This window comes from Scyliorhinus torazame, chromosome 1, assembly GCF_047496885.1.
Source record: "Scyliorhinus torazame isolate Kashiwa2021f chromosome 1, sScyTor2.1, whole genome shotgun sequence".
Classification (NCBI taxonomy): Eukaryota; Metazoa; Chordata; class Chondrichthyes; order Carcharhiniformes; family Scyliorhinidae; genus Scyliorhinus; species Scyliorhinus torazame.
The window spans coordinates 345,805,556-345,831,222 of NC_092707.1; the positions used below are offsets into that span (position 1 = coordinate 345,805,556).

The 25,667-nt window shown below is 45.1% G+C and overlaps 1 protein-coding gene across 10 annotated transcripts in view; it reads right to left on the reverse strand.

Moving 5' to 3' along the window:
- LOC140425573 (transcriptional-regulating factor 1) overlaps positions 1-25,667 on the reverse strand; it is a 322,969-nt gene that overhangs the window by 34,973 nt on the left and 262,329 nt on the right. For all 10 annotated transcript variants that reach the window (XM_072510059.1, XM_072510041.1, XM_072510032.1 and 7 more), the window contains one exon: positions 4,445-4,533. In XM_072510059.1, the coding sequence (XP_072366160.1) occupies positions 4,445-4,533 (89 nt within the window). The remainder of the gene's footprint in view (positions 1-4,444; positions 4,534-25,667) is intronic.

The following is a 25,667-nucleotide window of genomic DNA, read 5'->3' on the forward strand; positions in this document are numbered from 1 at the left end:
ATAGAGACAGTATCCCTATCTCATCTCCCCTCCCAGAACTATTTGCAACAATGATTCCAGGACAGGAGGTGTAAAAAAAAGCTTTCAAACTTGATCTAGCATTCATCACACTGTACGGCATCAGGCAGACTTAATCCTGCTGCTCTGGCCACTCAGGATATTTGACTCTCCACTGCCATGCAAGCTTTGCTTTACCTTCCTCTTGTCCCAGCAACCACCACAGAACCTGTCCCACCCACTCTACCAGCTGAGTTATCTGACATGAGTTGGGGCTGAAATAAGAGCACTCAAGCAAAGAGAGGAAATAACAAGGACAAAAACCAGCCAAGGGTCCTACTTAACATCACTTACGCACACAATTCTGGGACTTCAATCTGCTGAGTGAGCACACAGGTGTGAATTTTTGCCTATAGCTGGTGCCTGCTGAGAAAACCGTTCCCATTAGATTGTCAGCTATTTAAGTCGAACCAAGAAAGTGAGACCAATGCAGAAAATATGAAAAGAGTTTGATTTTCCAACGGAATGAAGCCTTGAGCACTTGACGTTTAATCCAGTGAAATATGAGGTAGGGTAACAATTACTAAAGCACGAGCATGAGGGGTGACCTGATAGAGGTCTACAAGATTATGAGGGGCATGGATAGAGTGGATGGGCAGGCACTCTTCCCCAGGGTGGAGGGTTCAGTCACCAGAGGGCATAGGTTTAAGGTCCGTGGGGCAACGTTTAGGGGAGATGTGCGAGGCAGGTTTTTTTTTTTTTTTTTTTTTATTTTACACAGAGGGTGGCGTGTGCCTGGAATGTGTTGCCAGGGTAGGTTGTGGAAACAGATATATTAACGGCGTTCAAAAGGCATCTTGACAAATACATGGATAGGATGGGTATAGAGGGATACTGCACTAGGAAGTGCTGGGGTTTTGGCAAAGGTTGGTATCATGACCGGTATAGGCTAGGAGGGCTGTAGGGCCTGTTCCTGTGCTATATTGTCCTTTATTCAAACCTTTCAGAGCAATGCTCTAAGGAAAGGTCGTAAGACTAAATAACTGTATTTGCTATAAGGGAAAGAGTTTAGAATGCAAGTTGTTCATTATAAAAGTTAAATAAGTTCAGTTTATGGGCTATTGATTGAACCTTTAATCCCCTCCCCCCTCCGGATGCAGTCTCCATTTCTACTACCATTGCACACAACAGCAGAGCCGTAACATTCATATGGCCCACATAGTTATATGCATTTAGCCAGAACACACTGAGCTGCTTAACAAAATTGTGAGGAAAAGTTACTGAGAAATTGACTTAAAAGGACTTCTCTTCATACCCAAGTTCTGACCTATCCACTACAGAAAACAAAGAACAGTGCCAAAGATAACACCAACATTGACCACCGGCCACACACCCCTGCATAGAGGTTGACAAACTTATGTCATGGATATAGTGCACTGAGGATTTACATTATGTGCAGTACTAAGAATTGCATATGATAATTTGCAAAATAAGCTAAATTGAAATCCTGCCCAGTAAAGTGAATTCTTATTTCGGTTTCTGAGCCGTGTAAATAACACGCCAAATTCTCATGATGGCTGGCTGGGAGCAAGTCCAATTTGTTACCAAATGGAATATAACAGACCCAATATTGCTGGAAAAATAACATGTTAACAACATGCACTGTTACCAATTGGCTAATAAATGTAAGTGTTTAAGAGGTCCATGTCTCTAGATTTCACTAATCGATTTACATAATTTTGCCATTTGCACCACAAAAAGAGCATAATTTTTCAGAGTACACTGGATTTGCACATTAGTTGCATATTAAACGTGCTCCAGAATATTAGGGCTGAAACCGAACAGCACAAGCACCTTTTTCACATTGTGATATTTCGTAATGCAATATTAATCAGTCTCTCTGGCCCAGAAAAGGAACAATGCAAATTGTTCAATCTCTTCCCGGAATAGAAGCATAGGAAGAGTAGGTCATTTAGTCCCTCAACCCTGTTCTGCCATTTAATGAAATCAAGGTTGATATATGACTGAATGCCATATAGACACTTTATCAAATATCTCTTCATTTACTTGGTTAACTAAATTATAGAAATCTATCTCAAGATTTAAATTAACAACTGACCTACCACCAACTACTATTTATAGAAGAGTTCCAAACTTTGAGTAGTAGTGTTTCCTAACTTCAATCCTGAAAGGCTGGGCTACATTCCCTAACCAGTGGAAATTGCTTCTTCCTATTTACCCCTTTTATATTCTGTAATCCAAATTACTAGACTAGAAGGGCTTGAGGTTCATAAAGAGGTGTTAGCAATTCTGGAAAGTGTGAAAATAGGTAAGTCCCCTGGGCCGGATGGGATTTATCCTAGGATTCTCTGGGAAGCTAGGGAGGAGATTGCTGAGCCTTTGGCGTTGATTTTTAAGTCATCTTTGTCTACAGGAATAGTGCCAGAAGACTGGAGGATAGCAAATGTTGTTCCCTTGTTCAAGAAGGGGAGTAGAGACAACCCCGGTAACTATAGACCAGTGAGCCTTACTTCTGTTGTGGGCAAAATCTTGGAAAGGTTTATAAGAGATGGGATGTATAATCATCTGGAAAGAAATAATTTGATTAGAGATAGTCAACACGGTTTTGTGAAGGGTAGGTCGTGCCTCACAAACCTTAGAGTTCTTTGAGAAGGTGACCAAACAGGTGGATGAGGGTAAAGCAATTGATGTGGTGTATATGGATTTCAGTAAAGCGTTTAATAAGGTTCCCCACGGTAGGCTACTGCAGAAAATTCGGAGGCATGGGATTCAGGGAGATTTAGCAGTTTGGATCAGAAATTGGCTAGCTGGAAGAAGACAAAGGGTGGTGGTTGATGGGAAATGTTCAGACTGGAGTCCAGTTACTAGTGGTGTACCACAAGGATCTGTTTTGGGGCCACTGCTGTTTGTCATTTTTATAAATGACCTGGAGGAGGGCGTAGAAGGATGTGAGTAAATTTGCAGATGTCACTAAAGTCGGTGGAGTTGTGGACAGTGCGCAAGGATGTTACAAGTTACAGAGGGACATAGATAAGCTGCAGCGCTGGGCTGAGAGGTGGCAAATGGAGTTTAATGCAGAAAAGTGTGAGATGATTCGTTTTGGAAGGAATAACAGGAAGACAGAGTACTGGGCTAATGGTAAGATTCTTGGCAGTGTGGATGAGCAGAGAGATCTCTGTGTCCATGTACATAGATCCCTGAAAGTTGCCACCCAGGTTGAGAGGGTTGTTAAGAAGGCGTACGGTGTGTTAGCTTTTATTGGTACAGGGATTGAGTTTCGGAGCCATGAGGTCATGTTGCAGCTGTACAAAACTCTGGTGTGGCCGCATTTGGAGTATTGCGTGCAATTCTGGTCGCCGCATTATAGGAAGGATGTGGAAGCATTGGAAAGGGTGCAGAGGAGATTTACCAGAATGTTGCCTGGTATGGAGGGAAGATCTTAGGAGGAAAGGCTGAGGGACTGGAGGCTGTTTTCGTTAGAGAGAAGAAGGTTAAGAGGTGACTTAATTGAGGCATACAAGATGATCAGAGGATTGGTTAGGGTGGACAATGAGAGCCTTTTTCCTCGGATGGTGATGTCTAGCACGAGGGGACATAGCTTTAAATTGAGAGGAGATAGATATAAGACAGATGTCAGAGGTAGGTTCTTTACTCAGAGAGTAGTAAGGGCGTGGAATGCCCTGCCTGCAACAGTAGTGGACTCGCCAACACTCAGGGCATTCAAATGGTCATTGGATAGACATATGGACGATAAGGGAATAGTGTAAATGGGCTTTAGAGTGGTTTCACAGGTCGGCGCAGCATCGTGGGCCGAAGGGCCTGTACTGCGCTGTAATGTTCTATGTTCTATATTCTATCCCTTAAACTTCTAAATTCCAGGGAATCCAACCCGAATTTTGTAATTTCTCTTCACAATGTAAGCTTTGGCATTCGGGTATCTGGTAAATCTACTGCACACTCTCCAAGGTCAATATATCCTTCCTAAACTGCATACAGTCAACTGCTATTGGAGGTTTCAAAAATGTAATTTAATAAAAACTTTTCCTTTTTTCTCACTTAATCCAATCTTTCTTTCCTTCTGACCCTGATTTTACTCTAATTCACCTGCCTTAGTCATTCCTGTTTCTTTCTTGATCCTTAAATCTCATTAGTTCAGGAGATGCACTGTTGGCCCTACTGTTCAGTAAGGTACCAGATGGCCCACTGCCCGTGCTGTACCATTATCAACTCACAACAGGCGAAATAAGCGAGCTTAAGTGTGCAGGAAAGTGTCTAACCAACATGCATCACAAGATGTCTGCTCCAGTGGGATCTGGGCTGTATTGTATATTTGCAATTGTTTTTTTAGAAAAAAGAATAATGACTTGAATACATCCTTGTTGTTCTTCAAATACAGTATTGGACAGTCCTTCAGCAATTTTCTTACCATTTTTTGAACCAGAAAGAAGTCCTTATTATGTACACTCAGAGCTTTGTTGAATAGTTTCCTCTCCGTCGTTGTCCACTTGTCAGAGCCTAAAAAAAAGATAGAATTTTTAACACAAAGACCACCAATTTTTATTGTGGTTGAGATTTGTTACCCTTTAGTGATTCCACCCTTAGTGTTCTCTTTATTGTCATATAGTTTTGGCAATCATAACTGGAGACAGTCAGAAGGGCAGGGACACTGACCATTGCCTAGGCTGCTCTTCATCCAGTCTCTGGAGTACCCGACAGAAGCCAACAACCACCTTCCTTTGGATTTTCCCCTATCCTCCCAGCTTCAATTGTCCAAGTGTATCTCCATCGTATTACGGCAGGGATGTGAATGGGGAATTAAACCAAGAATCGGTGGCATTGCATATTTCTGTTCAAATGTGCTCCTCTGTTCATCTCACAAGTCCAACTGGTTGGATGCACTTCACAGTCCAGTATTCATGATCGAAAGCGGAGAATCAAACCATCATTAACTCTCTAGGGCATTTTCTCAGTTTTTCAATGTTTTAACATTAGAAATGAGTTAAACCATTTAAATGTTGACCTTGCATATTAATTGCTGTTCCAGCAACATTATTTGGCCATACTACACCGCATGCAGGTCTGAGGCTACCAACTAATACAGCAAATTTCATATTTGGAAATATTTTCACTTTAAACATGTATTCATTGAAATCCCGACACCTAAATAAAATCTTTCAAAGTTTCGGCTTGGCTTATTGGTAGCAATTAGCAATCATCCAACACTGCATCCCAAGAACCATGACCAACCCAAAATCCCACACAGATACAAAAACAAAAGTCTGTGAATGCTGGAATTCTGAAATAAAACCAGAAAATGCTGGGAATATGCAAAAGGTCAGGCAGCATCTGCGAAAAGAGAACCAGAGTTTAATGTTTCAGGTCTGACCTTTCTGATGAAACGTTAATGCTGTTTCTCTCCCCACAAATGCTGCCCGGCCTGCTATATATTCCCACTTCTCTTTGTATTACCAGTGATTACCAACCCTTCAACCACTGGAAACATATTCTCCTTACTTACTCTACCAAAACCATTCATGATTTTAAATACCTCTATTAAATCTCTCCTTAAACTGTTTGTTCTAAAATGAGCGATCCCAACTTCTCCAATGCGAGTAAGTAACTGAAGTGCTGTAATTCTGTTACTCTTAAGAGTCAATTCTACTCTGGACCTTCTCTATAGGTCATTACATCTTTCCTAAAGTGTATCCAGAAGTAGAAACAATATTCCAGTTGGGTATAACTAATAATTTAGAAAGGTTTAGAGTGACCTCCTTGGCTTTTGTACTCAAGGATCCAACATGCTTTTTTTTTAAACATAAAAGGAATCTTATCAACCTTTCCTCCCACTTTCAAAGATGAGGACTTCAACCTTCAAGGTTCCTGCACTCCCTTTAAAGTTGTACCATTTAGTTTATATTGCCTCTTCTCATAATGGATCACTTTATGCTTCTTTGCATTACATTTTGTGTGGTCAGTGTCTTCTAAAATCTGTTACTATTCTCCTCACCTTTTAAACTATATTTCGGTCTGAAATTATGCTGCGTATACTGAATCATTAATATATGTCAAAAATAGTAGTCCTAATTCTTTTTTTGAAAATAAATTTAGAGTACCCAATTCATTTTTTCCAATTAAGGGGCAATTTAGCGTGGCCAATCTACCTAGCCTGCACATCTTTGGGTTGTGGGGGCGAAACCCACGCAAACACGGGGAGAATGAGCAAACTCCACACGGACAGTGACCCAGAGCCGGGATCGAACCTAGAACCTCGGCGCCGTGAGGCAGCAGGGCTAACCCACTGCACCACCGTGCTGCCCTAGTAGTCCTAATTCTGACCACTGGGAGATCTTGTGCATACTTTCTCCTGTCACTAATCTTTGCTGTTCGTCCCTTAGTCAATTTCATGGCCACATTGTTACCGTCACTTTAATTCTATGGGCTTCAATTTTGCTAACAAGTCTCTTTTGTGCTACTTTATTAAATTTGTTTTAAAAGTGATCATGCACAACTTGAACCTTCAACAATTCAAAGAACTCAATCAAGCTAGTCCAACAAATTTGCCTTTAACAAAACTATACTATAATTTATTAAACCTTATTTTCAAGTTTTGTAACAGGTGTGCAACACTTGCAGTTCACCAGTCCTCTGGCACCATTTCAATTTTTTAAAAAAGGGGATTAGAAGATTGTTGCCAGAACCTCAGCCAACTTATTTCCCTCAGTAGCCAATCTAGGGTGGGTGAATTTTCTACTTTTGAGCACTGAAATTCCAGGCATATTAACTTAAATGCCCAAAAGCAAATTGAAATAATAAACTTAGAGGTAAAGAGTGAAAGAGATGCAGCAGTCTTAATTTCATTGCATGAAAAAATTGGCTTCATCAACCCACGATACAACTTTTAACACCATCTCTCGTTTGCAGAAAAGGGTCAGCTAAGTTATTTCAATAAATACTTCCAATTGCGAAGGATTTCAGCATGTAGGATTTGTGGAGATATGTACAGGGATATGGAACAAATCTGATGCGATGTAGATTCAGTGCAGTAAGATCTCTTTCTACCTACTGAGATTATACAGTCACAATCATTAAATATAAACTTCAAATTTAGATCTATTAATACTTTCTAGTGGGCGCTTGTTACATTATTTATAATATGAGATAGGGATCTGTTCACAACAATGTGGAATAAATTCTTCTTTATACGACTAAGTCCCAATACACCACAAAAATGGCAGTATTTCACTTTCAAATTAAGATTTGGAAAACAAACACATTTGCAATCTCTCAAAAGTGTGGCTGTTGTCTGGAACTGCTTATGTAATGATTTCCTGCCCGTTGGCTCACTACGGTCTCAGTACAGTCCTATCTCCAAGTACAGGAACTGAAAACAATGATAACGTAGTAGATAATATCCTGTATTAATGACCATTTAATGCCACATTCTGGCAGACCAATAGTACAGTAAATTAAATCTGCTCGAGGGCTGGAGGGTAGGGGAACGAGAGGAGAAAGTGTGGATGGGTAAAAATCTGTTTTGGGTTGTCGCACAAGCATTGCAATAGGATGGGATATCAGGTGATGCGCAGAGCAGCTGACCAACTTGAAACTGGCCATTCTATGTTTCCATACAGGTCAAATTGACACACTTTAAGAAAAGTAAGACACAGATTAGTGATGTTAATATTTCTCCGAACAATGAGATTGTGACACAAATTAATTCCGTGTGTGTGTGTGTGTGTGTGTGTGTGTGTGTGTGTGCGTTGGCAATTAAACAAGTTAAACATGTCATTTTCAAACATCTGAGACAGGGAGAATGACATCGCCAGTGGAGATAAGCAAAAGCAAAAAAGAGCACGTGAGGTTTCCCACTCGAATGAGTTTTACAAACCGAGTAAAGGAACTAAAATTAAGCACAAAATGAGGAGAAATCTCATCCGGATAACTGACAGGAATGGGAGGGTACAAAATATATATATAATATATATATATATATATATATATTTTTTTTTTTTTTTTTTTTTAATTTAGAGTTCCCAAATCCCCCCCCCCCAATTAAGGGGCAATTTAGCTTGACCAATTCACCGACCCTACAGATCTTTGGATTGTGGGGGTGAGACCCACGCAGGCATGTGGAGGATGTGCAAACTCCACACGGACAGTGAACTTTGGCCCTCAGCGCTGAGGCAGCAGTGCTGACAACTGCGCCACCGTGCTGCCCGACTACAGAATAATCATATTTGGCTCGTAGATACATAGGAGTCGGAGGAGGCATTTTGGCCCTTCGAGCCTGCTCCGCCATTTATCACGATCATGGCTGATCATCCAACTCAATAGCCTAATCCTGCTTTCTCCCCATAGCCTTTGATCCCATTTGCCCCAAGTGCCATATCTAGCAGCCTCTTGAATATATTCAATGTTTTAGCATTAACTACTAACTATTGAATTCCACAGGCTCACCACTTTTTGGGTGAAGAAATATCTCATCTCTGTCCAAAATGGTTTCCTCTGAATCCTCAGACTGTGACCTCTGATTCTGGACACACCCATCATTGGTAACACCTTCCCTGCATCTACCCTGTCTAGTCCTGGTAGAATTTTTATAAGTCCCTATGAGATGCCCCCTGATTCTTCTAAACTGCAGGGTCAACAATCCTAACCTAGTCAATCTCTCCTCATATGACAGTCCTGCCATCCCTGGAATCAGTCTGGTAAACCTTTGCTGCACTCCCTTGAGAGCAAGAACCTCCTTCCTCAGAAAAGGAGAGCAAAACTGCACACAATATTCTAGGTGCGGCCTCACCAAGGCCCTGTATAATTGCAGCAACATATCCCTGCTTCTGTACTCGAAACATACCATTAGCCTTCTTTACCGCTTGCTGCCCCTGCATGCTTACCTTCAGCGACTGGTGCACAAGGACATCCATGTCCCGCTGCACACTGCCCTCTCCCAATTTACTACCATTCAGGTAGTAATCTGCCTTCCTGTTTCTGTTTCTAAAGTGAATAATCTCACACTTATCCAAATTATACTGCATCTGCCATTGATTTGCCACTCGCCCAACCTGTCCAGATCATGCTGTAGAATCTCTGCAGCCTCGTTACAGTTCACCTCCCACCCAACTTGGTATCATCTGCAAACTTTGAGATGTTACATTTTGTTCCCTCATCCAAATCATTAATATATATTGTGAATAGCTGGGGTCCCAGCACCGATCCCTGTGGTACCCCACTAGTTACTGCCTGTCAATTTGAAAAGGACCCATTAATTCCTCCTCTTTATTTCCTCTCTGCCAACGAGTTTTCTATCCACCTCAATACACTTCCCCCAATCCCATGCGCTTTAATTTTGCACAATATTCTCTGCGGGTCATCACTCTCAGCCATATCTTGAGATCAAGAAAAGTATCACCCAAATGGTGTGTGGGGAGGTGGGGTTGCAGCAAATTCAGGGTGGTCACTGAAAGAGTGAATTTTGCTCATCTCCTGTAATATTACATTTTATATTCAAGAATAATTGCATTATTATTTACCAAGAGAGGTCTCAAAGTGAGCCAATCTGCTTCAGATTGAGAATCAAGTGTTAATCTACTAAAATCACACTATAAGTTCCTATGGTATCATAACATGACTAAGCACAGCCAGAATCAATTTAGAAATAATGAATAGGACCACAACAAAGTCCATCTGGCTTCAAACACTAGTAACCAGAGTAATCTTTTACATACAAATGCTACTTTTCTCACTTCTCGTCAACTCGCTGCTCCGTTTTAAAAAAAAAAATCTTGGCCCATCAATGAATATAGTTTTATTGAATACAGCCATCCTCCCTGTCCAACTGCCCATTATTCACACAAAGTGCCTTGATTGGTCCTTCATTGCTAGAGGGATGGAGTTTAAGACTAGGGAGGTTATGCTGCAATTGTATAAGGTGTTAGTGAGGCCACACCTGGAGTATTGTGTTCAGTTTTGGTCTCCTTACATGAGAAAGGACATACTGGCACTGGAGGGTGTGCAGAGGAGATTCACTGGGTTAATCCCAGAGCTGAAGGGGTTGGATTACGAGGAGAGGTTGAGTAGACTTGGACTGTACTCATTGGAATTTAGAAGGATGCGGGGGGATCTTATAGAAACATATAAAATTATGAAGAGAATAGATAGGATAGATGCGGGCAGGTTGTTTCCACTGGCGGGTGAAAGCAGAACTAGGGGGTATAGCCTCAAAATAAGGGGAAGTAGATTTAGGACTGAGTTTAGGAGGAACTTCTTCACCCAAAGGGTTGTGAATCTATGGAATTCCTTGCCCAGTGAAGCAGTAGAGGCTCCTTCATTAAATGTTTTCAAGATAAAGATAGATAGTTTTTTGAAGAATAAAGGAATAAAGGGTTATGGTGTTCGGGCCGGAAAGTGGAGCTGAGTCCACAAAAGATCAGCCATGATCTCATTGAATGGTGGAGCAGGCTCGAGGGGCCAGATGGCCTACTCCTGCTCCTAGTTCTTATGTTCTTACGATTGTGGCAATAGACTGTTGAGAAATCAAAGTAGAGCCAAATCCTGTCCTTGTCCGATGATGGCACCTGCACTTCCAGCAGGGTTCACTGGACACAGATCAGGAAAGGAAGTCTGAGCCTGAAGCTGTTGAGGTTATTTGTACTTACCTCAACACTGACTGGATCAAAGAACTTGGAGGTAAATTTACACATCTCATTGCAATGAAAATTATCCTTTTAGAGGCATATTTCCTAGCTTGTACTGCTCTTATAGCCACAATATTTATATGGCTGGAGCAGTTTAGTTTCTGGTTAATGGTAACCTCAAGGATGTTGATCGTGGGGGATTCAGCGATAGTAATGCCATTGAGTGTCAAGGGAAGATATTTGCATTCTCTCTTGTTGGAGATGGTCATTGCCTGGCATTTGTGTGGTGTAAATTTTATTTGCCACTTGTCAATCCAAGCCTGAATGTTGTCCAGGACTTGCTGCACGTGGACACGGGATGCTTCAGCATCTGAAGAGTCACAAAAGGTGCTGAACATCAATCCCCACTTCTGACCTCAAGATGGAGGGGTGGTCATTGATGAAGCGGTTGGGCCGAGGATACTATCCTGAGGAACTATTGCATTGATGCATTATAAAATTATCCTTATGTCAATATTTTGCCCCTACTGTACTCCATGATGCAATGACTTGTGGCAATGAACAAAATTAGTTAAATTTCGTTCATTTTCTATATGAAAAATAGATGGAAAATAAAAACTGAAATTACTTCTTTTAAAAAAATGTCAAGGTTTGTATAACACAGAGCTTCATAGTGAGGAATTACACACAATATATGTGTTTATTTCTTTGCTGTCGAGGCAAACTTGTTTTATTGCCTCTACCAGAGGTTATTAGACAGTTCTGACAAACACCACTATTAAGTTTAATTACTACACAAACAAATTACTAGTGCCATTTAAGCTGAATAATCCGTTGTCTGTAACAATATCAGTTTTAGAACTAAATGAAGTAATTTATATTTTATTTTGATATAAATCACGTTGTAGTTTAATTCACAGCAGCTGAACCTTGACTGGATATCATAAATCAGTTCCCTTTAAATGGAGCTGCAGCCGGTTGGATGGGTTGTCTGTCGAATTTTATAAGAAATGTGGGGGGGACCTGGGGCCCCTGGTGGTGAGGGCATATAATGAGGTGAGGGAAAAGGGGGAACTCCCTTCTACATTATCGCAGGAGCCCATATCCCTAATACTAAAGAAGAATTAAGATCCGAAGCATGTGGGTCCTATCGCCCAATGTTGCTATTAAGTGTCGACGCTAAGTCGTTGGCAAAGATCCTGGCCTCGCGAATCGAGGACTGTGTGCCGGGGGTGATAGGGGAAAGGCCAGACTCGGTTTCTAAAGGGGAGGCAAATGTCAACGAACGTTAAGAGATTACTAAACGTGATAATGACGGAGGGACAAGACACATAGAGGTACAGTGGCAATGGACACAGAGAAGGCCTTTGATTCGGTGGAATGGAAGTACTTGTGGGAAGTATTAGGGCGGTTCAGGTTCGGGCGGTGGTTTGTCGACTGGATCAGATTGTTGTAAAAGGGTGCGGGAAGCGAGCGTGCAGATGAATCGGGTGAGCTCGGGGTACTTTGGCTACACTGTGGGATAAGGCTGGGGTGCCCACTCTCCCCGCTGCTTTTTGCCTTGGCAATAGAGTGTCGAGGAGCTGGAGATGGGTGGTGCAGTGGGGGTGGGGGGGGGGGGGGGTGTTGAGCACAGGGTCTCACTCTACTCAGACAACCTGCTGCTTTATATCTCGGACCCACTGGGAGGTATCGGGGGAATTATGAGCATTTTGGAGGCGTTTGGCTGTTTTTCCGGACACAAGCAAAACATCGGGAAGAGTGAGATGTTCCCGATCGAGGCCAGGTGGCAGGAAAGGAGGTTGGGAGAGCTGCCGTTCAAGGTGGTGGGGGCGAGCTGCAGATGTTTGGGTGTCCAGGTGGCAATTGGATGGGAGCGGCTGCACAAGTTGAACTAGGCGCGGTTGGTGGAACAGATGAGGGGGGATTTTAAGAAGTGGGATGTGTTGCCCCTGTCGCTGGCGGGGTGGGTGCAGACAGTGAAAATGACGGTGCTGCCGAGGCTCTTATTTGTCTTTCAGGACCTCCCAATCTTCATCCCTAAATCATTCTTTAAGAAAGTCAATACTTTGATCTTGGGGTTTGTGTAGGCGGGGAAAACCCTACAGATTAAAAGGTGCTGTTGGAACGGGAGTGAGGGGAGGGCCGGGTTAGCCTTAACAAACATAATGAATTATTATTGGGCAGCAAACATTGCTCTGGTGAGGAATTGGGTAGAGGGGGAGGGGGAGGCATGGGGTTGGATGGAGGCTGCCTCTTGTAAGGGTACACGTTTAGGGGCATTGTTGACGGCGCCTCTGCCATTCTCACCTGCCAAGTACTCCACGAACCCAGGGTGGTGGCATCTCTGGTGTGGGGACAGGGGCGACAGCATCCGAGGTTGGAAGGTGCCTCGGTATGGGCACCGATTTGCAACAATCAGAGATTTGCACCGTGGAGGTTGAGCGCGAGGGCTTGGGGGTGGCGACAGGCGGGGATTGAACGGTTTGGGGATCTGTTTGTGGAGAGCAGCTTTGCGAGTTTAGAGGATTTAGAGGAGGGATATGAGCTGCCCAGGGAGAATGGGTTTAGGTACTTACAGGTCCGGAACTTTGTGAGGAAGCAGATGCCGTCCTTTCCCGGTTTGCCACCCTTGGGATTACAGGATAAGGTGCCGTCGAGGGAAGGAGTGGATGAGGGTAAGGTGTCCGAGATTTATAAGGAGCTAATGGACTGGGAGGAAGCCCCGATAGGGGAAGTCAAACGCAGATGGAGGCCAGATTGTGGGAGGAGGCTCTGAGGAGGTTGAATGCGCCCTAGTTGTGTGCGAGGCTAAGCCTTATCCAGTTCAAGGTAGTTCATAGGACGCACGGGTGGCTAGGATGAGCAGGTTCTTTGGGAGGGGGGGTAGAGGACATGTGTGGGCGGTGCGCGGGGAGGCCCGCGAACCATGTTCACATGTTCTGGGCATGTTTCAAACTGAAGGGATTCTGGCAGGGGTTCACAGACGTAATGTCCAAGGTGTTGAGGGTGAAGGTGGCCCCAAGTCCAGACATGGTGATATTGGGAGTGTTGGAAGACCCGGGAGTCCTGGGGGCGAGAGAGGCTGATGTTCTGGCCTTTCCCTCCGTGGTAGCTCAGAGACAGATTTTGCTGGGATGGAGGAGTTCCTACGGTTGGAGAAAATCAAGTTAATCTTAAAGGGTTGGTTGATGGGTTTGCCCGGAGGTAGAAGCCGTTCATCGACTTCTTTCAGGAGAATTAAAGTGTCAGCAGGGGGAGGGGGAAGGATAAAGGGGCTAAAATGAGGAAGGCAGGACGGGAGGGGCATGGCAGGGGGTTGGGGTGTTGGTTATTCATTTCTTGCTCTTGTGTCTGTTTGTATTGCTGTTTATACAAATGCCTTAATAAAAATACTTTAAGTGTCCTGCAAAGGAATGAGCCTGAGGGCGTTGGTGATGGCACTGCTGCCGCTTTCGCCGACAAGGTACACCACAAGCCCGGTGGTGGCGGCAATGCTAAGGATCTGGGGCCAGTGGCGACGGCACAGGGGTGCAATGGGAGGCTCGGTGTGGTCCCCGATCAGGGGTAACCACCGGTCTGTCCCGGGGAAGATGGACGGGGGTTCCAGAGCTGGCATCGGGCGGGGATTGGAAGAATGGGGGACCTGTTCATTGACGGGACGTTTGCGAGCCTAGGGGCACTGGAGGAGAAGTTCGAGATACCCCCAGGAAATGCCTTTAGATATATGCAGGTGAGGGCGTTTGTGAGGCGACAGGTGAGGGAATTCCCGTTGCTCCCGGCACAAGAAATTCAAGACAGGGTGATCTCGGGTGTCTGGGTCGGGGAGGGCAAGGTGTCGGCAATACACCAGGAGATGAAAGAAGAGGGGGAAGCGCTGGTAGAACAGCTGAAGGGTAAATGGGAGGAGGAGCTGGGGGAGGAGATTGAGGAAGGTCTGTGGGCTGATGCCCTAGGTAGGGTTAATTCCTCCTCCTCGTGTGCCAGGCTCAGCCTGATACAATTTAAGGTGGTCCACAGAGCGCACTTGACGGGGGCGAGGTTGAGTAGGTTCTTTGGGGTAGAGGACAGATGTGGAAGGTGCTCAGGGAGCCCGGCGAACCATGTCCCTATGTTTTGGTCATGCCCGGCACTGGAGAGGTTCTGGAAAGGAATGGCGGGAGCAATATCTCAGGTGGTGAAAGTCCAGGTCAAGCCAAGCTGGGGGCTAGCAATATTTGGAGTAGTGGACGAGCCGGGAGTGCAGGAGGCGAAAGAGGCCGGCATTCTGGCCTTTGCGTCCAAAGTAGCCCGGCGAAGGATCTTGCTAATGTGGAAGGAGGCGAAGCCCCCCCAGCGTGGAGGCCTGGATAAACGACATGGCTGGGTTCATAAAGCTGGAGAGGATTAAGTTTGCCTTGAGAGGGTCTGCGCAGGGGTTCTACAGGCAGTGGCAACCGTTCCTAGACTATCTCGCGGAGCGTTAGAGGAAGGTCGGTCAGCAGCAGCAGCAACCTGGGGGGGGGGGGGGGGGGGGGGGGGGGGGGGGGGGGGAGGAGGAGGAGGAGGAGGAGGAGGAGGAGGAGGATTGCCTGGGAGGGTGGATGGGCAAGGGATAACATGAAGGGTTGGGGAAACTGGCACGTGCGGGAGAGAGCCAGTGTACAAAGCTATGTAAACATATCATTTTGCCATATATATATCTTGCTCTGTGCGATTTCTTGTTATTTTGTTACCGGGGGGGGGGGGGGGGGGGGGTTATTGTTTGTAAGGGAGAAAAATTGCGTTAAAAAACTTTAATAAATATGTATATATTTTTAAAAATAAAAATACTTTAAAAAAAGTAATGACTGGAGTACCCATATTCTACTTCTCAGACTCTCTTTCAAATATGAAAAAAGTTGGTTTTCTAGAAAAGGTCCTTCAATGAACTCAGTTTCTCTTCATTTGTTTCCATTGTCTGTTAGCTTTTTAAAAAATCGCTACAGTGACCATACTTGGAGGTGCGATTAAGACTCAATTTTATAATATTTCACCATCATCTTCTTCATTCTTTTTTGGATCTTCTAAAGTATTTGTAAAACTTAATGCAGAGGCAGCATTAAATTTATTGATACTATTAATCTCCTTAATGATCTTATTTGGTTCCTCAGAGTTCTTGCACACAGATTTCCTGTCTATCCAGAGATAGAAACAAGATATTTTGCCCCATATGGTGATTTTTCTCCCTGGTTGAGATTCTCATATAACTACGTATTGTGCAATTATAATTTATGGTTAGCCAATCCTTTTTGATTTCTAAACTAAATTGCAATATTTACATTTTGAACAGAAAATCTTCCTCTTGTTGACTGGCACCCAATATACCATGCACATGTCACTAATGAGGCACATGCCTAATGTCACGTCACAATCTATTCAGTGGACAGGAAGAAGTCTTACAACACCAGGTTAAAGTCCAACATGTTTGTTTCAAACACTAGCTTTCAGAGTGCAGCTCCTTCCTCAGCTGAGGAAGGAGCAGCGCTCCGAAAGCTAGTATTTGAAACAAACCTGTTGGACTTTAACCTGGTGTTGAAGACTTCTTACTGTGCTCACCCCAGTCCAACGCCGGCATCTCCACATCATTATTCAGTGGAGAGAAGAGAATATATTCACACGCTGTAACTGAGAATGTTTTCAGTTTGATTTGGACACTCTTCAGGTACTTTCCCTTATGTTCAACACAAATCATCACCTTCATAAGCAAGCCCACAGTTATGAATCAAACTCTAAGCTCATCAGAGAAACAACCAGAGTTAATATTCACACGTAATTGATGTTACTAAGATCACCGAATATATTGCAAGGTTCTTCCTGCCATTTGAAAGGTTTCATTCAGTGAATACAGCAAAATAATGAGCAAACAAAAGCAAATTTCACTGGATCACAAATGAGTCTCGTGAGATTCTCCAGAATGATGTTCTTTTGAACCAGTAAGGATATACATGGAATCATGTGCTCTTGGGCTCTGCCGCTAGCCTTAGCTTTTAAGTGGTTTGGCGTGACTGAAATCTACTAAGGAGCTTAAATACCAACATCTGTGCTAAAAGCTGAACTCAGACAACGGAGCAGCATAAAGGTGTTTTCAGAATGAAATACTGTTAGTCACAGTCAGGTTCAGAGGCACCAGCTGGTTTTCCCGAAACCCACTTTCAGCCATCGCACATTCAGTACAAAATCAAATTGTGAAAGCCAGAATTATTCTTCCTAATGATTTCATCTTGATAATTAAGGGGGGAAATTAAACTTGGACAATAACCAGCAACTTCCTGCAATTTGCACAACCATTTAATCCCAATTAAGGTTGTCATTACATGTAATAATTTTGCAGTTTGGTTGTAAAATGTGAATTTTGTATTCTACTTAGCTGATTAAAACAAATTTGCCTGAAAACATGCAGCAAGTATGGGAGGTGGATACTCTGGAATATTTATTTGTACAAAGTATGAATTCAAATTATGTAACGTGTTTATTTGGATATGTGCTTTTGTTGCATTAACACATATAACAATAATAATTATTATTAGTGTCACATATAGGCTTACATTAACATTTATTATGCATCCTTGGGGATCCGAATAGCCCACGACTGTACATGGATCCACAAATGGAACCTGTTGAGCCGAAAGGAGGAGGTGAAGAGGGACCTACTGATGTGGGACTTACTCCCACTCTCCCTGGCGGGGAGAGTGCAGACGTTCAAGATGAACGTGCTGCCCCAGATTCATCTTACTATTCAGATCACACCCAATCTTCAACCCCAAGGCCTTCTTCACTGAGCTAGACAAATCAATCACGGAGTTTGTTTGTGTGTGTGCGTGTGCGTGTGGTGGTGTGGGGGGGCGGTGGAAAGAACCCTGAGTGATCCGCAAGAGCTTCCTACAAAGAAAGAGAAACATTGGGGGGGGGGGGCCTGGCCTTTCTGAACTTCCAACTCTACCACTGGGCAGCCACCGCAGAGATTAAGGGGATGGGTCAAGGGAGTTGGGAGCGGAATAGGTAAAAATGGAGGAGAGTTACTGTGGAGGGGGGCTGATCTGCAAGAACTATAAATTCACCCCAGCGGCATTAGACACCGCCTTTAAAAAGGTGGAGACAAGGCGAGGGACACTGAGGAAGGGGACCTTATCCATAGATAGCAGGATAGCAATCCTGGGGGAACTGACGGACAAACGACAGCTCCCAGAAGGGAATGAGTTGCGATAAATGCATCTTAGGACCTTCCTCCGCAAAGATACAGCACTGTTCCCCCAGCATCCAGGACACTCCCTACTAGACATACTTCTAACCGCGAGTGAATTAGGGGACGGTAACTGTGCTGACATGTATGGATGAATACTGAAAGAAATACAGTCACCACTTGACGTGACGAGGGAAAAGTGGGAAGAAGAATGGGCATGGAGGTAGGGGAGAAATCTGGATCGAAGCACTGCATAGGGCAAACTTCACCTCCTCATGCACAGGGCTGAGCTTAATGCAGCTAAGAGTGGTGCACATGGCGCACTTAACAAGAACACAGATAAGCGAACACCACCCAGAGCACAGGAGAAGCAGGGCAGTGGGACCAAAGGGGAGGGAGGAGAGGACAACCCGGAGGTGGGGGGGCAGCCACAGCAATAACAGGCGGATATAAACAGTGAAACAGTGCGATTGAGTTAACCGATTACAGGGGGCCTAATGCCAATAGGCCTCAAATGTGTATATAAGTTTCCCATGTATTTAAACCTGATCACTTTGTTTCTTCGTTTTTGTTTTGTTTTACACTGTTTTCTTGGGATCTTTTGTTCTCTTTTTTTTCTAATTTAAATCTTTAATCAGCAACGTTGTTACAAGTTAAATGCCAAAAACCAATAAAAACATGTTTAAAAAACAGGTATATATGTTTTAAGCGTGATTAATCACCTAATTAAATGGAGAAAAATATTGCTGTATTTCTTCAGAGTGCAAACAGCAGAACACGACCACGGTTAACACTGTATTACAGTTTACTGCAAGTGATTCACGAGTAATTATCTCGACAATTACAGAACATTTGAAAGTAACTGCGGAGAGAGACATTGGGCACAATTCTAACTTGGGTACGTGGGGTAAGTTTTGGACAGGTTAAAATCAGGCTCACTGATACAATCAAACAGGAGGAAGGAAAGAGAAAAATCATTAAGTTAACTGTAGGGTTCACGGGACAAGCAACAAATGCTGGCCTTGCCAGCGACACACCCATCCCGTGAAAGAAAATTTGAAAAGTATAACAATCAATTTCGTATAATAATAAACTTCATAATTGTCACAAGCAGGTTTACACTAACACTGCAATGAAGTTACTGTGAAAACCCCTAGTGACCACATTCCGACGCCTGCTCGGGTACAGAGGGAGAATTCAGAATGTCCAATTCACCTAACAAGCACGTCTTTTATGGAAGAGGATTCAACTTGGATCAAAAAATAAACTGTTCAAAGCTTGGAATTGACGGAGATTATTCTGTCATGATGCATGGATCTGCTTTACTCTTTCTCAGTGGTTGGCCAAAGTTTAACAATGAAATTTTTTCTAAATATTTTCACTGACGGCCAATCCAAAGAGCTATAACTCCAACGGGTAAGTACACCGTTACAGTGATAGAAGACACCATTATTTAGGGAATATCTGCTTTCCAACATGAGAGCCTTCTGATTGATGAACAAAGTAAGTCAAAACAGTGGGTGTGAAGGAAATTGATAAAACTTTGACTTGGGAAAACTGGTTACTTGCAGACCAAGTGACACAATTAACTTTTGCAAGTTAGGCATTAGAATCCAAGCCAACCTGAAGTAGATGGCATATTAGCAATTGAATCAATTCCTGAAGAGCAAAAGGATCTGAATATCAAGTCCATCAAAAGGTGAGGTAAATGAGCTTTAATGTCCCCAAAAAATCTTGATGTTCACATCGGTAGCTTAGTTACAATATACCAATCAGGCCCCTACAGCTTACTCAAGACGCAGATGTAATTTTGGTCTTCCATTGGGGAAGCGCACCAGTGGAACCGAGAATTAAATGGCACTGCTGATTTGGCCAATTAAGGAAATTATTTTTTAAAAAGGTTTGCCAAAAGTGCAGCGCTCCTGATCCCACAAAAAATCTTTCCATCCACCATCCGTTACTCTTTGGCACCCCCTAATGTATCAGTACTGACACGGCCTCATTGAGGAGTTGCCAGATCTCCCGCAACCCAGCTCCTGACCCGGATGGGGGAGCTGTCTGCTTCCTTATACTATCGTAACGAGGCCTGAACATGAAAATGGATCAAGCCTTGAGCCACCACCTGAATAATGCACTTATGGTATTTCCACCATGCCTGTGATGGGGTGGATCAGAGCAACAATACACATAATGTTGATCTGTATAACTGGTCGCAAGGGTATCAAAGTTCAGCTGTGGTTGGCGTTCTGCTATTTTCACATTGAACCTAAAAGAAAACCTGAACATGAAATGAGATGAACAATTCAGCTTCACTGGAAACCCAGGAAGCCAAAGGACAAACAAAAATCAGCGGCTATAAAAACATATTAACCAATAAAAACAGAAGCATATGGCAAAAATGCAGATCAGGGTATCTCAAAATAAAAGAACAAAAGTTCACAAGGATTTTGCAGCATTGCCAAGCCCACAAATAGTCATAACTGAACAATTGAAAGGTTAATGTGCCACTGACCAATCAAGAGACAGAAAACTTGCACTGAGATACAGGAAATCAAATTACTGCAAAATATCTAATACTTCACTGATATTTCGAATATGCAAGCACAGGTATCCTGCACAAATTTGCAAATTGTCAATGCAAACCAAAAAATCCTCTCCCCTGCCCATCCCACTGATTCTACTATGACCAGAGAAAAGGATAATTCTTCTTATTTTAAATTGACTGGAGCTGGGGTGTGGGGCAAGAGACAGTTATTTGCATTTTGGGTCAGGGCTGGATTATTGAGGTTAAGTGCAGGTCTTGATTCATACCATATCAGGAGTACTTAGTGCAAAACTTCCCATTAACAGGTCCAGGCAGCAGGCGAACAAGGAGGTCATCCAGCCCGACTGTCTGCCCCTTTTCCGCGGCTTCATTTGCGGCCGTGTGTCCCTGGAGAGTGTGCATGCAGTGTCCACCCACACGCACAATCGAGATCTTCCGTGCCTGGTGGCACCGCAGGGTCTGAGGTGCTTTAGTGACCCTTTTAATCATCTTTTGAGTCGATGTTTTTCAGTTTCAGTTCCTCCTAATCAACACCTCCTGGTGCCTAGATTTAGCAACACTGGCGAGTTTCTGCTCCCCCGACCTACAATACCTGACGCTAAAATGCCGCCCCGACCACCTTCCGCGGGAGTTCAGCTCCGTTATCCTGACGAGAGTTTACATCCCACCCCATGCGAACGTGAAAATCGCACTGGACGAAATATTCACCACCACAAATAGCCTTGAAATGAAACATCCCAAGGCCTTGTTCATTGTAGCTGGGGACCCTGCTCAGACCCTGCGGTGCCCAGCAGGCACGGAAGATCTCGATTGTGCGTGAGGGTGGACACTGCATGCACACTCTCCAGGGACACACGGCCGCAAATGAAGCCGCGGAAAAGGGGCAGACAATCGGGCTGGATGACCTCCTTGTTCGCCTGCTGCCTGGACCTGTTAATGCCAAGCTCAAGAGCGTACTACCAAGTTACCACCAACACATAGAATTTACAGTGCGTAAGGAGGTCATTCGGCCCATCGAGTCTGCACCGGGTCTTGGAAAGAGCACCCTACCCAACCGCACACCTCCACCCTATCCCCATGACCCCATGCAACACGAAGGGCAATTTTGGACACTGAGGGCAATATATCACGGTCAATCACCTAACCTGCACATCTTTGTACTGTGAGAGGAAACCGGAGCACCCGGAGGAAACCCACGCACACACGGGAAGAATGTGCAGACTCTGCACAGACAGTGACCCAAGCCGGGAATCGAACCTGGGACCCTGGAGCTGTGAAGCAATTGTGCTAATCACTATGCTATATGCTTCCCACCTGTTCCACCAGAGGCCCAAACATCCTGGACCACTGCAACACAAATATCAAACACGCCTACCGCTCTATCGCCCGCCCACATTTTGGCAAATCTGACCACAAGGCTGTGCTCCTGCTCCCGGCTTATAAGCAAAAACTGAAGCGGGAGAATCCGTCAAAGAAAGTCGTGCATTGTTGGTCTAAGGAATCGGATGATCTCCTACGGGACTGCCTAGAGTCAGTGGACTGGTCAGTATTTAAAAACTCTGCGACCAGCCTGAACGAGTACGCCACTACAGTAACTGACTTCATTCGTAAGTGTGTAGAAGACTGTGTGCCAAAGAAGCAAATCTGCGTGTTTCCCAACCGGAAACCCTGGATGAACAGGGATATCCACTGCTTGCTGAAGTCTAGGTCCGAGGCGTTCAAATCAGGCGACCCTGACTTCTACAAGAAAGCCAGATATGATCTAAAGAAATCCATCAAAGATGTCAAAAGACAGTACCGGACCAAGCTCGGGCCCCAGGCTAGCCACGCGGATCCCTGCCGTCTATGACAAGGTCTGCAAGACATAACGGGCTACAAGATGAAGGCATGTAAAATCGTCGGCTCCAACGCACTGATGAGCTCAACACATTCTATGCTCGCTTTGAGCAAGAGGTCAGCGAGAGCGAGCCCTCCACACCAGAAGCAACGGATGAACTTGTATCTGAGATCACCAATGCAGACGTCAGAGCAGCCTTCTCGAAGGTCAACCCACGGAAAGCCAGTAGCCCGGATGGGGTACTCGGACGAGCACTCAGGTCTTGCGCGGATCAGCTGGCGGGGGTATTCGCAGACATCTTCAACCACTCTTTACAACAATCTGAGGTCCCTATCTGCTTCAAGAAGACGACCATCATCCCTGTACCAAATAAAAGTCAACAGTGTGCTGTCATGGTATGCAGACACACACAATGATATACAGACAAACAGCAAATGGACAGAGAGAACAGGACATGACCAGTAAGCAGGCAGGACAGCCAGGGGTGGGATCGGACTATAAAAGACACGAGGCACTCACTCTCCGCCTCTTTCCACTGACGAACATCTAGAGCGTCAGTCAAGGCTGTTGTTACAATCTCACACCCCCACCATGTGGCTAAGAGTTAGTCTGGTTCAGTCAGCCAGAGTAACCCGTTAGCAGAGAGTCGAACTCACAGAGAACTGTGCTATTAGTTTAATAAACCTGATTGAACTAACTTCAAGGTCTGGCGTATCTTTCTGATCTAAGCTGCATCCAGTTGCAGCCAGTGTTAGACCAGTGTACCTAACACGACATGATACCAGGAGACTATTAATTTAAGGTGGCTTACCTCAGTCCGTTCCGTGATGACCAGCAAATGTATCCCGGCACCATGGAGAAGATTCAGGCTCCTCACCAGCTCAGGACCTCCGGCAATCTCAGTGTCAACTGGCAGATATTCAAGCAAAAGTTTCTGCTGTACATCGAAGCCTCAGACCTCGAGGGCACGTCTGATGCAAGAAAAATCGCGCTTCTCCTCTCAACAGCGGTGATCAAGCCATTGAAACCCTTCAACTCGTTTAACTTCACCGAAGGCCAGGACAAGACAAAGTTTCAGACCATCCTGGACAAGTTTGACAGTCACTGTGAAGTGGTCACCAATGAAATCTTCAAGCGCTACATATTCAAACAAGGTAAAGATGAATCTTTCAACTCCTTCTTAACTAACCTCCGCCTGCTAGCGCTGTCCTGCAACTTTGGTGATATTGCTGACTCCATGATCAGAGACCAAATCGTGTTTGGAGTTCACTCTGATCCTCAGAAAGCAGCTCTTAAAAATCAAGCATATGACCCTGCCAGTCGTGACTGAAACATGTACAGTGCAGGAGCACGCAAAAAATCGGTATTCCCAATACAAATCGGCTGAAAATGAGAAACTTGCCTCCCACGAGGCAGTGAGTGTGCAGGCCATCTCCCGGATGCAGCGCCTCAGCATTGAAGACAGCGGCCATCTCACGTGCTTTTCCCGGAGCCCCATGCAAGTGCGGTGTGAACGGGATAACGAAACGGCCGACATCCACACTGCGCAAGCGCAGACGTCTGCCGACCGCACTGTGCATGTGCGAGGACGTACACCGTGTCACGACGCCGACTTCATGATGTGCTCGAACTGCGGCAATGCCCACTTAAAGGGACAGTGCCCGGCAAGAGGCAGGCGATGTTTAAACTGCGGGAAGCCTGGACACTATGCAGCCTTGTGCAGGTCTGCACCACCAGTCAGGGGCCAGCGCTCCCAATTCCGATGACGGCGCGTCCAGAATGTGCAACGACGATTACAGGATTCTGATCCTGGCAGTACAACAGATTCAGAGGACGAGTGCCTGGAGTCCGCCTACCGAGTGGGCATCATTACCACACGTGAACATGCCACACCTAACTCATCTCACATTCAGTCCATCCTCGCTGTGGATTCGGAGGACGAATGGTGTGCGGTGATGCAGGTCAACCGCTGCTCCATCCAGTTCAAGCTGGACACAGGTGCTTCTGCCAACCTCCTCTCACAGGGAGATTTCAAACGCATCAAGAAGCCCCCCAAGGTCCTTCCAGCAGCCTGCCAGCTCCTGGACTATAACGGTAATGCCATCGCGGCACTGGGGTCCTGCCATCTACTCGTCTCCAACCAGAGTACCCATGCACGGCTAAGGTTTGAAATTGTCAAGCCGTACAGGGCATCCCTACAAAAAGCAAAACCTGGTGCAGCAGGTTTATTCAACGACATCCTCCAACGTGGATCTTCAAGCTGGCATTGACGACATCCTCCCTCAGTATCCAGATGTGTTTGTCGGGATGGGCACTTTGCCATATCGGTACAAGATCTTACTGCAACATGATGCCAAGCCAGTGGTCCATGCACCATGCCGGGTCCCGGCTCCACTGAAGGAGCGCCTGAAGGAACAGCTCAAGGAGCAGCAGCAGCAGGGGATAATTTCCAGGGTAACCGAACCCACTGACTGGGTCAGCTCGATGGTGGTGGTTAAAAAACCCTCTGGAGACCTGCGCAACTGCATTGATCCAAAGGATCTCAACCAGAATATAATGTGTGAACACTACCCCATCCCGAAGCAGGAGGAACTCACCAGTGAGGTGGCCCATGCCTGTTTTTTCACAAAGTTAGATGTGTCACATGGATTCTGGCAAATCCAGCTGGATGAGTCCAGCAAAAGGCTCTGCACCTTCAACACACCGTTTGGCAGGTGCTGCTATAACCGTATGCCGTTCGGCATCGGAGATATTTCATCGCATCATGGAGCAGATGATGAAGGGCATCGAAGGGGTTCGTGTGTACGTGGACGACGTCATCATATGGTCCATGACCCCTGAGGAGCATGTTTCTCGTCTCCAGCAGGTATTCCGCCTGAAATGGCCTGAAGCTGAACAGGTCCAAATGTTGCTTTGGCATGTCGACACTCAAGCTCCTAGGAGACCAGATCTCTCAGCAGGGTGTGTGCCCGGACACAGACAAGGTCAAGGCCATTGCAGCCATGAAGGTTCCGGAAGACAAGAAGGCGGTATTGCACTTCCTGGGCATGGTCACTTTTCTGGGCAAGTTCATCCCAAACATAGCCTCACGCACCATGGCCCTACGAAACCTCGTTAAGAAGTCCACTGCCTTCGAGTGGAAGGCGGTCCATCAGGCACAGTGGTTGGAGCTGAAAGCCAAGCTCACCGCTGCACCCACATTGGCATTTTTCGACCCAGACAGGGAAACGAAAATCTTGACAGATGCGAGCCAGGATGGCATCGGTGCGGTCCTGCTGCAACGTGATGACACCTCATCCTTGGCACCGGTTGCCTACGCATCAAGGGCAATGACGCCCACCGATCAAAGGCATGCACAAATCGAGAAGGAATGCCTGGGCCTTCTCACTGGCATTCTCAAGTTTCACAACTATGTCTACGGCCTGCCGACAT